The 14,518-nt window shown below is 44.6% G+C and overlaps 1 protein-coding gene across 1 annotated transcript in view; it reads left to right on the top strand.

The window, feature by feature from the left end:
- The window catches only part of KCNH8 (potassium voltage-gated channel subfamily H member 8), a 428,672-nt gene that overhangs the window by 403,287 nt on the left and 10,867 nt on the right, over window positions 1–14,518 (top strand). Inside the window, exons 14-15 of the mRNA XM_074986135.1 lie at window positions 10,802–10,908; window positions 12,285–12,361. Coding sequence (XP_074842236.1) covers window positions 10,802–10,908; window positions 12,285–12,361 — 184 coding nt within the window. The remainder of the gene's footprint in view (window positions 1–10,801; window positions 10,909–12,284; window positions 12,362–14,518) is intronic.

Here is a 14,518-nt window from a genome sequence, read left to right as displayed (position 1 = left end):
CCCTCATGTTTTGAGAGATTCATTCATATCCTCCAGCAATTTTGAGGTAGTTACATTTTTAAAAGTTTTCTCTCTTTCACTAATGATAGACAAGCTAAAATAATAATCTCTCATTTTCCTCTTCGGGCTGTGGTGGTGGTAGAGCAAGTGTGCAAACCTCCAACCCAGCCTCACAAATATACAATAGGTCTAACTGGATCAAAATTTATTTAGGAAATCATGTCATGAACTCAGTATAGCCAAAACTTGCATAGATTCCTGCAGCAAAATAACCTTTTGTGTGTATCTGTGGAAGCATGTGAAAAGTCAACTTCAGCTTCAGCAAAAGCGATACAGAGAAAAGTCTTTCATCTGTATTGTAAGTTACATGTTTGATTTGGCTCACTCTGTTATGACTGAAAGTCATTAACATTTGATGGCCTACAGAAAATGAGTTGTAGTTCAATAAATCCTTAGTTCATGGTGCTTTTAAAAATTGTTCATTGCAGCCATACACACACACAGCCAGATGTTGGCTTCCAATTTTGTGGGAGCAAACTGCAGGTGCAGTTACACAACTTTTGATTTTATACATGCTTTTGCACATGCAAAATTCAAATCTCTTTTACAATTATAAACTGAAAATATGGCCCATAACACACGATTTGAGACACATTATCTTGCGAGCCAAAATCCCTTTCTCTGTAATTTCCCAATTCAAACTGTATTCGCAATATCAGAATATATTAACGAAAATAAAAAAGAAAATCAGAAACCCAGAAAAAGATTCTTTCCCAGTTAGTATTAAAATGCAGCTAGAACCCTAACCAATGGTTAAATGTTGACCTGCTTTTGGACAGAAGTATAACAGTGGAGGGTAGACCTGCAGGAAACCACCTCAACTATTTCTAGAAGAACCTGTCACAATGTGGCTGAGGAAATATATGCCCTTCTCTCTCCTTGCACTTTGCACTGGTACTATCCACCTGAAGAAAGGAGGAATAAGAACAGGATCATGTTCCCACCCTGCCAATGTGTCTCTAGATGCATTCTCAAGGAATCCCTAAGAGTAATTCTGGCTGGCCAACCAGAATTCCAGCTGGAGCCACAGCTTTATTTTCACCCTGTAAATATATATCTGTGTCTTCTGAATGTAGAACTATTTTCTAAGTTAATGTAATTTGGCATAGCTCTATTGACTTCAATGCCTGATTTTTTTTCCAGGCATAGGAGGCCACTGGCAAAGAGGGGGTATCGCCAGCAGAACCACATTTACACAGCTTTTTTTGTGCCAGCAGCAGTGTCTGCCAGTGAGCAAATATGCAAATGAGTAGTCATTTGCATTTTGAGTCCACCTATTTGCATACTGCTGCTGGAGGTTTTGGTCAGTATTATCATAGCCAACAGGAAAAGTGCACCAGTAAAATCATTTCTGAACAGAAACGTATGCATTGATTGCACAATCAGAGTCTGCGGCGGGGGGTGGGGGGCAGGTGTCTTAATTGTCCTTAATTTTTCTTAAAAGAAAATCAGACTTCTTATGGGTTCAGTAAAAAGTCCAAGAAGTCTGGAGACATTGCTTCCACATCTTCATAAGAAGGAAGAATTAAGGTCTGATCCCAAGTCCATTATCATTGGTGGGTGTCTTTTCACTGATGATGGGCTCTGGGCCAGGCCCTTGGAAGTCTACATATAAGTCCATGCTGATCTCATTGCTGACATTGTCTTTGCAATTCAACTTAAATCCTAATTTAAAACCTCTCCTAAAATTAGTAAGATCTCTTCTTAGTTTACAGATTTCACCTTAGAGATGTGTTGACTGCAAACTATCGCATGGAGACCTGTTTTGAGAAATACATTACGAGTTATTTTAGAAAGTTCAATCTTTAATTGTCTCTCTCTAAACACTCTCAACTATGGAGCTTCTATAATTTTCAATGCTTATCTGAATAGTTCTTCACCAAGCTTCTTCCTCATATGGGCTTTAAATACAATGAAGATATTAATATTTTAATCCATTAAAAGTGGATATTTGATGTGAATTTATTCTTATTAATTAAGTCCTACTCAGCTTTTGTAATTAATTTCCGAACAAATCATCACCTGAATTTTCAGTTGCAGGAAACACCATAGTCCTCAGTAGGTTCTCTTCATGAGTCCCATCTTTTCTCTGACCCTTACACAAATATTCTATAGTGATGATAGCTGTTGGTTGGTGTGCAAATAGATGCACTACTATAGAGCCTTGTACCCCCAGAATCCCACTGAAACCAGTAAGAATCTGTGTGTGCACATGGGTCTGAATTAAGAGGATGAAGACTATAATACATATGTTGCAGCAAACGTGTCTCAACTTAAACTAACCACCCAGGTATTTGTTCTACAGTCTCCAGATTTGTCCAGTCATGGGGTTTTTGCATTGAAGAGAAGGCTAAGAACCCCCTTATCCCGTGTAAAGTGTAGTTTCCATTATACAGGTGGCCACTCGTCACAAAACCATGTCACAATTAGCAAGAGAAAAAGACTAGCCAAGAACTGGCTGAGCATAAAACTGAACTCTCTTCTAGAAGTCACCCCTGCATGTCAGTATTGAGGCCCTTGGGTAAAGCCAGACAATATTAGGGAAGACTGTACTACCTCCCATGCTACTCCATGCCTGTTCTGTGGACAGAGTGAGGATGTCATTGTCCACTGTTGTCAATTGAGCATCTTTTACAAACACTTGGATTAACGTTAAAACATTAATGGATATAGGTTTATACTCACATTACCAAACATAAATATACCAAAATAGGAAATGTTCAAACTCACATACTAGAGCAGTTGATTAATCATAGTTAACTCATGCTATTAGCTCAAAAATTTAACCATTATTAAAAATTATTCATGATTAATTGCACTGTTAAAAATACAATACCAAATGAAATGCATTTAATATCAATATTTTTTCTGTATTTTCAATGTTGATTTCAAGCACTGCACAATACAGTGTACAGTGATTACTTTATATTATTTTACCACAGTTATATACACTGTGAAAATGATAAACCAAACAAATTGCCTCATGCAAGTAAAGTGCAATCTCTTTATAATGAAAGTCAAACTTACAAATTTATTTTTGTTACATAACTGCACTGAAAAGCAAAACAATGTAAAACTTTAGAGCCTACAAATCTACTCAGTGCTACTTTTTCTTATGTCAGTCGCTAAGACAAACAAGTCTTACATTAATAGGCGATACTGTTGCATGCTTCTTATATACGGTGTCATCAGACGGTGAAAATAGCCATTCATATGGACCTTTTCTAGCAAGCAGTATATGATATTTACAATCCAAAGCTGTGTCTACACGTGCACGCTACTTTGAAGTAGCGGCACTGACTTCGAAATAGCGCTCGTCGCGGCTACACGCGTCGGGCGCTATTTCGAAGTTAACTTCGACGTTAGGCGGCGAGACGTCGAAGTCGCTAACCTCATGAGGGGATCGGAATAGCGCCCTACTTTGACGTTCAACGTCGAAGTAGGGACCGTGTAGACGATCCGCGTCCCGCAACGTCAAAATTGCCGGGTCCTCCATGGCGGCCATCAGCTGGGGGTTGAGAGATGCTCTCTCTCCAGCCCCTGCGGGGCTCTATGGTCACCGTGGGCAGCAGCCCTTAGCCCAGGGCTTCTGGCTGCTTCTGCGGCAGCTGGGGATCCATGCTGCAGGCACAGGGTCTGCAACCAGTTGTAGGCTCTGTGTATCTTGTGTTGTATAGTGCAACTGTGTCTGGGAGGGGCCCTTTAAGGGAGCGGCTTGCTGTTGAGTCCGCCCTGTGACCCTGTCTGCAGCTGTGCCTGGCACCCTTATTTCGATGTGTGCTACTTTGGCGTGTAGACGTTCCCTCGCAGTGCCTATTTCGATGTGGTGCCGCGCAACGTCGAAGTTGAACATCGACATTGCCAGCCCTGGAGGACGTGTAGACGTTATTCATCGAAATAGCCTATTTCGCTGTTACTACATCAAAATAAGCTATTTCGATGTAGGCTTCACGTGTAGACGTAGCCCAAATGTGCTAAAGATTCATATGCACCTTCATGCTTTGGCTTCCATTCCAGAGGACACACCTTCATGCTGATTATGCTCTTTTTAAAAATAATGCATTAATTAAATTTGTGACTGAACTCCTTGAGGGAGGCTTCTAAGTCTCGGACTCTGTTTTACCCACATTCTGTCATCTATTTCATATTATAGCTGTATCCGATGATGACCCAGCACTTGTTTGTTTTAAGGACACTTTCATGGCAGGTTTGATAAAATGCAAAAAAGTTACCAATGTGAGATTTCTAAAGTTAGCTATAGTACTTGACCCAAGATCTAAGCATCTGAAGTGCCATCCAAAATCCAACAGGGATGAGGTATGGAGCATGCTTTCAGGATTTATAAAAGAGCACTATTCTGAAACTACAGCAGAACCACCAAAAAAGAAACTACAGAACATGAACCACCAAAAAAGAAAATCTAGCTTCAACTGGTGGCATGTCTTAAATTATGAAAATGAACATGCATTAATTCATGTTGCTTTGGACTGTCATCAGGCAGAACCCATCATCAACACAAGTGCGTGTCCTTTGGACCAGATTGTTGGAGCACAAAGGGCTATATGAACCTTTAGCACATCTGGCAAGTGAATATCTTGCAATGCCAATTACAATAGTGTCATGTGAAAACGTGTTTTCATTTCTGGTAACATTGTAAACAAGAAGCAGGTAGTATTCTCTTGTTCACATTTTAAGCAAATGTGTTTGTCTGAGTAATTGGCTGAACAAGAAGTAGGACTGAGTGGACTTTTAAGTGCTAACGATTTACATTGTTTTATTTTTGAATGCAGACTTCTAGTACATAATTCTATTTTTGTAGGTTCAACATTCATGATAGAGATTGCACTGCAGTACTTGTATGAGATGAATTGAAATATATAATCTTTTGTTTTTACAGTGCAAATATTTGTAATAATAAATAAATAAAAAATAAGTACTTTTTATTCTGTTTTAATTGAAATCAATACATTTGAAAATATAGAAAACATCCAAAATATTTAAGTAAATAGCATTTTATTATTGTTTAACAGTTCAATTAATTGTGCAGTTAATTTTTAATCATTTGAGAGCCCTAGTATATACTAATAGCCTTTGGTTCCAGTTTTTCCATTTTTCACCTTTATGGGCCTGATTCAGATATCACTTAGACTGGAATGAATCAGGGGATGCCTTTGTGGTACTTGTATGCTACAAAACTGGTCCAAAGTAAAAGTAAGGACTCTTCTTTATGTCAAAAGTTTTTTCTATAAGTGAGTATTTACATGTTAATGCATATTTCTGTGTGCACAGAAGAGTGCTTCTGTGGACAAAGAGATTGTCTAGAGGGCCAATTGAAAAGATCTGTTCATAGATCAGTCTTTTTATTTATTAGCTTGGTTGGCTTAAGATTTTTGAGAAGACGTACATGCTCCCCTTTCTCTTTTTGACAAACAAGTACAGCCTTGAGCTTTGTTTGTGTACGGTAATAAAAACGCATCAGATATAAAATAAGATACTAATGCAATGATCTTGTTCTCAACAGTGCTTTTCATCTGAGTAGCTCCATTGACTGTGATTCTTAAAGCAGCTTAAATTTCACATTAGCTCAGTGAAGCAATTTTAATCCTCTTTCAGGCAAATGCAAACTCGGAAGAAAAAATATTTGGAGCAATAGCTTTTGTGGGCAAAGACCCTCTACGTCAGATGCATTGTGATGAAGCAGGTCTTAGCCTACAAAAGCTTATACTTAGTCTATAAGGTGCCACAGGACTTCTCATTTTTGCAGATACAGACTAACACAACTACCCCCTCTCATACTTGTCAAAAGAAAGAACAATCCTACAGGAGGACTGAATGTCTGAAAAGTTTGGGGTAGTTTTAGTGAATTCAGTATGACATTTGTTACTCTGCTTAGATGTTTGTCCTCATGTTGCAAAACATCTAAGTTGGGTCAACATGTGAGCACCCTTTCGAAAGGGTGAAAATCGACATACAGCAGTCGAAATAGTGGCCGTTGAAAGGGAGCACCCAATGCCATTAGGGGATCGACATTTCGACCTCCTCTTTTGAAGCACCACCACAGTCTTTCGAAAGAGAGCGTCCACATGGCTCCATGCCCTCTTTCAAAAGAAAGGAGGCAGGAAACACTGTGGATGGGGTCTCATGGCCCACAAGCCCTTCCAGGGCTGCAGCCAGCCGCTTCCTTTAAAGGCCCCCCCACACACAAACCTCCACTCCGCATGAGCCAAGTGCTGCCAGCTGTCCCCAGCCTGGCAAAGCCAACTCACACTCATGATGGAAGCACAGCGACGGCTCCTGGAGGAGGACACTCTCATCATGGATGCACTGCTAGCAGTTCTGGGCACCATCACCACAGCTGCAACCAATCTCATTGGGTGGCTGGGTGGTCCCCCTGGGGCCATGGGGCTCCCCCTCCCAGGGCACTGCCGAGTGCCTCCCTGGGTGCCTCAATGTCTCAGGACCCACCCCAGCAGCACTGACTGGGGGGAGCACCTGGTTCTGGGGGACTGGGGTGAGGAAAGTTGACTGCAGAACTTCAGCATGTCGAGGCAGACCTTCAAGGAGATCTGCCCCGGCTCGCCCCCGCACTCCAGCAGCAGAACACCTGCAGGCAGCCAGTCCTCACCCTGGAGAAACAGGTCGCGATCGCCATCTGGAAGCTGGCCAACCTGGACTCCTACCACTTTGTGGGACAACAGTTCGGGGTGGGCAAGGCCATTGTTGGGGCTGTACTTATGGAGGTAAGGTAGGGCTGGGTCACGTGTCCCCCACGGGTTGGGGGGGGGCTGGGGTGAGGGGAACCCACCGCTGCAAGGGGCTGGATGGGAGGGGGCAGGGGACCAGATGTGGCTGGGGCTGGATGGGAGTGGGGCAGAATGGGCCTGAGGCTGGGGGGGAGAAGGCCTGCCATACCTGCACTATAGCACATGTCCCTCCTCCCCCCCCATGCAGGTGATCAGAACCATCAACGTGATGTTGCCCCAAAGGGTTGTCTGCCTGAGGGATCTGGACAACACCGTCACTGGCTTCCAGGACCTGGGCTTTCCGAACTGCATTGGTGCTTTGGATGGCACACATGTCCCCATCCATGCCCCGCCACACACGCCAGCCAGTACATCAACAGGAAGGGCTACCATTCAGTCGTGATCCAGGCCCTGAGGGATATGAGGGGTCAGTTCACCGACATCTATGTGGGCTGGGCCAGCCGCACCCACAATGCCTGGGTCTTCCGGAACTCTGGGCTGTGCTGGCACATGGGAGCCGGCACGTTCACTCCCCCCCCCCAGCAGTAGATCCATGTGGCAGAGGACATCACCATGCTGCTCTGCATGGTGGCAGATGCAGCATACCCCCTGCAGCCATGGCTCATGAGGCCGTACATGTGAAACCTCAACCCCACCCAGGAGGCATTCAGTCAGCATCTCAACCACGCCTGTGACATTGTGGAGTGGGCTTTCAGGTGCCTAAAGAAGCAGTGGAGGTGCCTCCACACATGGCTGGAGGTCAGGGTCCTGAATGTGCTCCAGGTGGTGGGCTACTGTTGTGTCCTCCACAAAGTTGTGGAGGGTAAGGAGGATGCCTATGCCCCCGGCGGGGGGCCCTCCTGCTGGCACTGGCTCTGAGGAGCTAGGCACCACCCCCATCCACCAGGCCCACCAGCCACCACATATGGGAGTCCCGCAGGCAGTCCTTTTGCTGACAGTAGCCTCTGACCCACAGGCACATCCATATCCCACGCACATCTGCCACCCCCCCACCCCCACCAGCACCACACCCACACATCCACCACCCATCCTCCCCCTAAGGAGCACAGCACGGGGTGGTGAATAGCAAATAAACATTCATCAGGAACTTGAGCATGGTGAACTATGTACATGTGGGGGTACTCTGAACCTGGAAGCGGGTGCAGGGAACCTAACCTGGAAGTGGGGAGGGGCTCATTCCAGCACTGGGGTGGTGGGCCAAGAGCCCCGCTGGCCCCTGGAATCCCTTCCTCCCCAGGTGTGGGATCCCCGACAGGGAGGAGAGGGTGTGGGGAGCACCAGCAGGTAAGGCTGGGGAGTGGGCCCAGTGGGGGCGGGCTCAGCTGGGGAAGCTGCCAGAGGGGCCAGGAGGTGAGCAACATTGGCTGCATGCTCCCAGAAGGCCTGGCCAATGCCCTCCAGGGTGGTCAACAGCCTCTCCCAGGCCATCCTCCGCCATTTAATCTCGGCCACTGCAGCCTAGCGCTGGCTGGCTGGGTCCTCTTTGGCCCAGGGGCGGGTGGGGGGTGCCTCTGGCTATGGACCTGACAGCATGCCATGTGGGGTGGTGTCCAGGCACCTCTGAGGTCTGCAGGGGGGAGGCTCTCAGGGATGAAGGATGGCACTGGGCTCTCCTGGCCCATGGATGGTGTGGCTGTATGGAGAGGGGGCCAGCATGTCAGTAATGTGGCCTGGACAGAGGGGACCTGGATGTGGCCCCCATGCCCCCAAGGGACACTGACCCACCCCCCAAAGGCTGGGCCTCCGAGCTAATGGGGGTTCATCCAGGGGTCTCTTGTGCACGTGTGTAGGCCCCAGGTGCTGTCTAGCACTGACCAGCTGCTGCCCTGTGTGCAGCTTGCGGTGCTGTCCACTGAAGGCGGGTGCTGGGCACTGCTGGTGGGCCACCACGGGGTGCCGCATACCATGTGGGACTGGCCTGTGTGGCCCAGGACTACCAGGCCTGTATGCAGCCTACTAGCTGTTGCATTGCCCCCACCCTGCAGAGCAGGTGTACGCCCCTCCCTGTATGTACCAGAGGGTCCCTTGACAACATCCGGGGATGCCTGGCTCCCGGTCGCCTGGCTAGATGAGCAGGAGGGGATGTGTATGGCGAGGTCCCCCTCCTCACTCAACCACTCCATGGTGCCCTCGCCCTCTGGGGTCTGTGGTCTGGGCTCCTCCTCCTCTTCCGGTCGTGGGTCATCGGCTGAGGTGTCAAGGAACACTGGAGGTGGGGAGCTGTCCCAGGGCCCCAGAATGCCCCGGAGCTCCCAGTAGTAGGGGCATATGGCTGGGGCTGCCCTGGAGCAGCTGGCCTGGTCCCTGGCCTGGGCATAGCCCTGCCGCAGACCCTCGGCCTTGGAGTGTACCTGCTCCACAGTACGCTCTGGATGGCCCCTGGTCAGGAGGACCTGTGCCAGGCAGCCGAAGGCAGCAGCATTTCGCTGCTTGACCCCCATCTCGTGCAGGACCTCCTCCTCCTTCCACAGGCCGAGGAGGTCCCGCAGCTCCCGCTCCATCCAGGAGGGGATCCTTTTTTTTTCTTACCCTGGGAGCCCTGCGGGAGCTCAGGGGGTTGGGGGGAGGGTATGGGGCTCGTGTGAGGGCTGGCTGCTGGCCATGGCTGCGGCGCTGGAGCGTGGGGCTGGAGCACATGTGGAGGCTGCTCCTAGCACACTCTCAGCTTCCTCCCATGGGTTTCCTGTGTGTTGCAGCTTTAAGGCAGCTGGATGCAGGGCCCATAGAGCCCCACTGCTGCCCACTGGAACGGCTCCATGCTCCAGCTGACTGGTGCCATGGCGGACCCATATTTCGAAAAAGCAGAAAGTGGAGCGTCTACACATGTCCTCTTTCGATTTAGTTTTTTGAAAGGGGCTGATCTTCCTGTTACGGGATCGGGGTTCGGGTTTCGAGGTCTGCGCCCTGCTCCTTCAATTTCCTTTCGAAAGAAGGCGTTAAGCATGTGGATGCTCCTCCCGCTGTTTCGAAAGAGGGCCACTTATTTTGACGTTTTGAGCATGTGTAGACACAGCTCTAAGGAGCCATACATAGCTGGAATTGCAATCTGACCATTGCAATGCACTGAAACAATCTGCCTTTCAATTCTACTTCCTCATAAACAGAGTTTCACTGGAGCCACATTTATTGTGGGTCATATTCTGCTTCTGTTTTCAGGAGTGCAAAAGATGTGTCGCAAACATCTTTTGCACCTTAAGAGTAGAAGTAGTAATCTGGAGTTGAGGTGAGTCATGGCAGGATCTACACTGATCTTTCATGCTAAGACTACTGTTAGCCATGCCTGAGTAAGAACTAAGCAACCAATAAAAAGCACCTGAAGTCACTGAGAGTCCTGCAAATTGAGTTTGCTCCTTACAGGATGGTAGACTGCTATTTGGCAGGACTGGTTAAACAAAACAAGGAAACTGTTAAAGCTTGTGTGCCAGCAAAGCATGGAGAGAGCTTTTGACCTGGTACTGCTAACTCAGATTGCCATAAATAAATGACATGAGCCTCAGCTGATTGCTTTAATCTTTGAGAGATCTATCGAAGAAGGAAATTGACAGATGCAAATAGAACCAAAATGCCAAGCCCTTCTGAGCCATAGTATTCAATATGCTTTAAAAACCTAAATAGTTTAACAATAATGAGCCAGTAAGTAGTACTACAAATGTAAGCAAAACATTTGTTTCACTGACAGTATATAATTATTATAAATAGCAAAAGGAGGTGGATAAATTAGACTAAAGGCCTTCTCACAACCTGTGAAACTAATGAGTGTTTCAAAATTATCAGTTAAAATGAAGGGCCTGATTCTCCTCTTTTGATGCAAGATTTAAACAAGTGGCAACTCAGCTGGTCACTTTATATTTCTTAAGATTAGTGTCATGCAGAATTCGCCATTGCTTAAGACTGTGCCTTTCGATAATAATATTGATGGTTACACTCTGAAGTGTGATGTCTATACACTCTGTATTCAGAGACAATATTTTTAACAGGATTGTCGATGGGATTGAAGATGGAAACCGTAATGAGGAAAGTCAGACTTTCGACTTTGGCTCTGATCAGCTCAGACATGAGTCCCGAGTATCTCCTACAACTGTTGGTGAGTGCTGTATCTACCCATGTTTCAGATCACTCATTGTCATATACACTTTTTAATGACTTGCCTTTTGTGCATCTATATTTGCACGATTTTTTAACAAAATAAGCATTTATAAGTTATGTGTATGGGTTTAACAGACAGCTAAACTCAGTGTCATTTACATCAAATCAAGCCGGAAGGGTACAGCTAGATATCATCAGTGTGTCTGGCCCTGGTGTCCTGCTCTTCCTTATTAAAATAGAAGATACAAGGCTTCTCAGGAGTTTGAGTTCCACTACATCTTTACTAATGCAGGGGCTCATTCTATGGGCTGCTGAAGCAATGTTCCCTCTAATCTTTTCCGTCCATGTGCAAAATAAATATTTTATGTGCACTGAGTCATGTGCGACTGTGCACCATCAGCAAAACCTAAAAACCTAGCTGTGGAGACTCTGCTCATCAGCTGGGTGGCATTTAAATCTCTTTTGAGTGGTGGCACAAGTGCTCAGCTTCCAGGGAATACTGATGTAGAGTGCCCCCACGTCCATTTATGCTGCTGAACACATTTCAACATCGACTCCCACTGGGACATACCTGGAAAAATAATTTCAGAAGCAGCATACTGGAACTTTGCATCTATTTTACTATTAAATCTTGACTTATTAGGGAGTTAACAATGTGTCAGAACGGAGCAGCATGAAAGGCCTGCGTAGTCTTCTGCAAGAACAGATGTAATGAAGCAGCAGGCAGGAACACAAATATAAGAGCCCAGCCATTATAAATAATGCAAAATCAGTGGGCTGGTGTTCAAATGGCATAACCAGTTGAACTTAGATTTCTTCTCATTTTCCCCTCCTACATGAGGAAACCATTCCTACATAGTTCTGCATTGCTTACATGCCTCTAAGACACTAATTCTTTTTGAAGGCAAAAGCAGCTGTTAAATAGGGGGTGCGGCAATTACATCTGAGATTATTTTTAAATGGAGCAATTGTCAGACTCCAACTCTCGACAGAAGCTCTGTGTCTTCTCACAGAATAGGTTCCCCACACGAAGAGGTAGTACAAATGTAACCCACTCACTTACTTGGTGTGGTTCATTGTGCCATGTACTGGCACCTACACCACTTTAAAGAGAGAAAAAATGAGTTTGCTCTTACAGCCATGACTAACGGCCAGCGGGCTTTTAGCTCAAACAGTAGAGGCTCATGCACTAAGATTCAAGTCCACCTGACGGTGGGTATGCAACCTCATTTGCATCCCTCCTGTACATTTTACTCATTCCATTTGCTCCCATCCAAACCTGGGGTCAAATTTAAAGCAAAGAACAACTGACACTCCCTAAACCACCTTATAATGTATTCCTATCATTTACATATATGTATGGGTTATTTACAGACTCAGAAGTTGATTCTGCAGTGCTAGTCGTCAAAGCAGAAGAAACTAAACAACAGATCAGCAGGCTCAACCATGAGGTACAAAGATTTGTTTTATTCTGATTAACACCACTTTGATTAACAATAACACAAAAAAAGAAGGGCGGCAAAACTCAGGATTTTGGGGAATTTTACGGTTTTGAAATTTTAAAATTAGGAATTGGTTCCCAAACCACCTGACTTGTAATTTAAATACATTGTTTTAAACTCCTTCCAAGAGGAATTCAAACAAACACACATTTTATCTAGTCTGTGCTATGTATTAGTTACCCTAGGCTTGATGGTTCTTCTATCACTAGTAAGCAGCCTCTATAGGATGTGTGTGTGTGTGTATATAAAGGTTTTTTTTTTTCAATAGAATTTCTCTTTTCCCCATCCTCCCTTCCCACGCTTCTTTTGTTTGACTCTGTTTCACTAGGCCTACTCTTATCACCATTTTTCATACATACCTTTTGCTTTTGCTTTTTTTTTACAGTCACCTCTGAGCACAATGAAAACCCAGTAATATTTGAAACCAGACACAATTTTAATCCCTATTATGTGAATGAACTCAAAATCAGGCAGGATTTGTTCATCCCTGCTCAAACTTTTGTCCTGGAAAAGCAGGAATTATATAACGTTTTGCTTTTTTCAGCTTGTAACTTCGTTTTCAAGAAAGGAGTTCCTTCTATCTGCCAAGCTTCCACCTATTCTGAATACTTCATTGACACTGATATGTTATTGCTTGGATATATGGAAAATGAAAAGTATGAGAAATATTATTCCCAGCAAATATATCATATTTTTCTCACAACGGCCTCTTGGCAAAACTCGTGTCTATAATATTTTCAGTCAAATAAAGTATTTCAGGTTATATGATAGAAGCCAGTTGCACTGATATTTGCACTTAAAGCATGACTGTTTCACACTAAAATGGTTGTTTTTAGTTTCCTACTTACAGCTGAATTTTCTGCCTTTTTTTATGAAATGTTATACATTTGGAAATGGAAACATTTAAGAATGCTCCATTTTTTAAGAAATTTGGGCATAAAACTTGTCTTTTTCTCTCCTCTCTCCGAGTAACCAACCAGTCACCATATATGATGAATTTTTTCTCTCACCCAACTAATTTCATTGAACAGCCACTTCTCACATTTTAGGTTTAAACTTCATATCTAATTCAGCTGAAACTCAGTTTATGATGAGCAAATGGGGACTGGAGGGTCGGGTGGAATGGAATGTATACTTTTATCTCCCTTCCCTGTTTTGGAACTGCCTGGATGGAATTATGATGGAGCTCTACATTAATGGAGCTTCAGGGAAATGATTAGATAAACCACAGCTAAAACTGTGATGAGGAGCCTGGAAGCAGCTATATTCCAAATTTGCCTTAGGAGCTCATAGAGCCTCCTCCATAAACAAACTGGAGAATCCCATGGTTTGACACCAGGCTGATGAGACCATCACTGATCAGCACTTTCTAGTAAGTTTGAGGCAGAGAGCTCACACATACCCCAAGAGTGAGCATATGTAAGGTGAAGCCTGACAAAGCCCTGGCTGGAATGGTTCAGTTGGGGGTGGTCCTGCTTGGATTAGATGATTTCTTGAGGACACGTCCAACCCTAATCTTCTACTGACAATAGCCAAAGGAGAAATGCTGCTTGCTACCATATTAATGATGCTTTTGAAACTTTATCATAGCAGAAGTTAGCAAAGTAGCATTGAATCATTCTTTAACCTTGAAGAGCAGATTTTTTCCTCTCTTATCAAGCTGTAAATAAGTATTGTATGATTATCATCAACAGGCAATTGAAAATGCAGTATTATGTCAAACCCTTCAAGCAGAAACTTAGTGGAATAAACAAACACTTTATCTGCAATGGCTTTGTACTTGTCACTGCTTTTTTTCCAGTGTAGTTATATAAATCTTTTAGCGGTTTGATACATTTAGACAACAGTAGGAAAAAAGATGGTCATTTTTCTCTAACACAGAATTAGTTTTCCATGTTAACGCTATGCAAAAAAAAAAAAAAACACTCCACAGTTTTAAGGCTGGTCCTCTTTTCACAACGCTGTGAAAAGGGAACGAGTCCCAAAAGTCAACAGGGTTAAAGAGTGAGGAGAGAATTGAACCTAAAAAAGGGAATCTGTATGTCTAATCCCAGTTTCTAATTCCAAATGATCCATTGAAACACACTGGCCACATCTACACTAGCA

This window comes from Carettochelys insculpta, chromosome 2 (assembly GCF_033958435.1).
Source record: "Carettochelys insculpta isolate YL-2023 chromosome 2, ASM3395843v1, whole genome shotgun sequence".
NCBI lineage: Eukaryota > Metazoa > Chordata > Testudines > Carettochelyidae > Carettochelys > Carettochelys insculpta.
The sequence above is the reverse complement of the archived record's forward strand: the minus strand, read 5'-3'. Positions and strand labels throughout refer to the sequence as shown.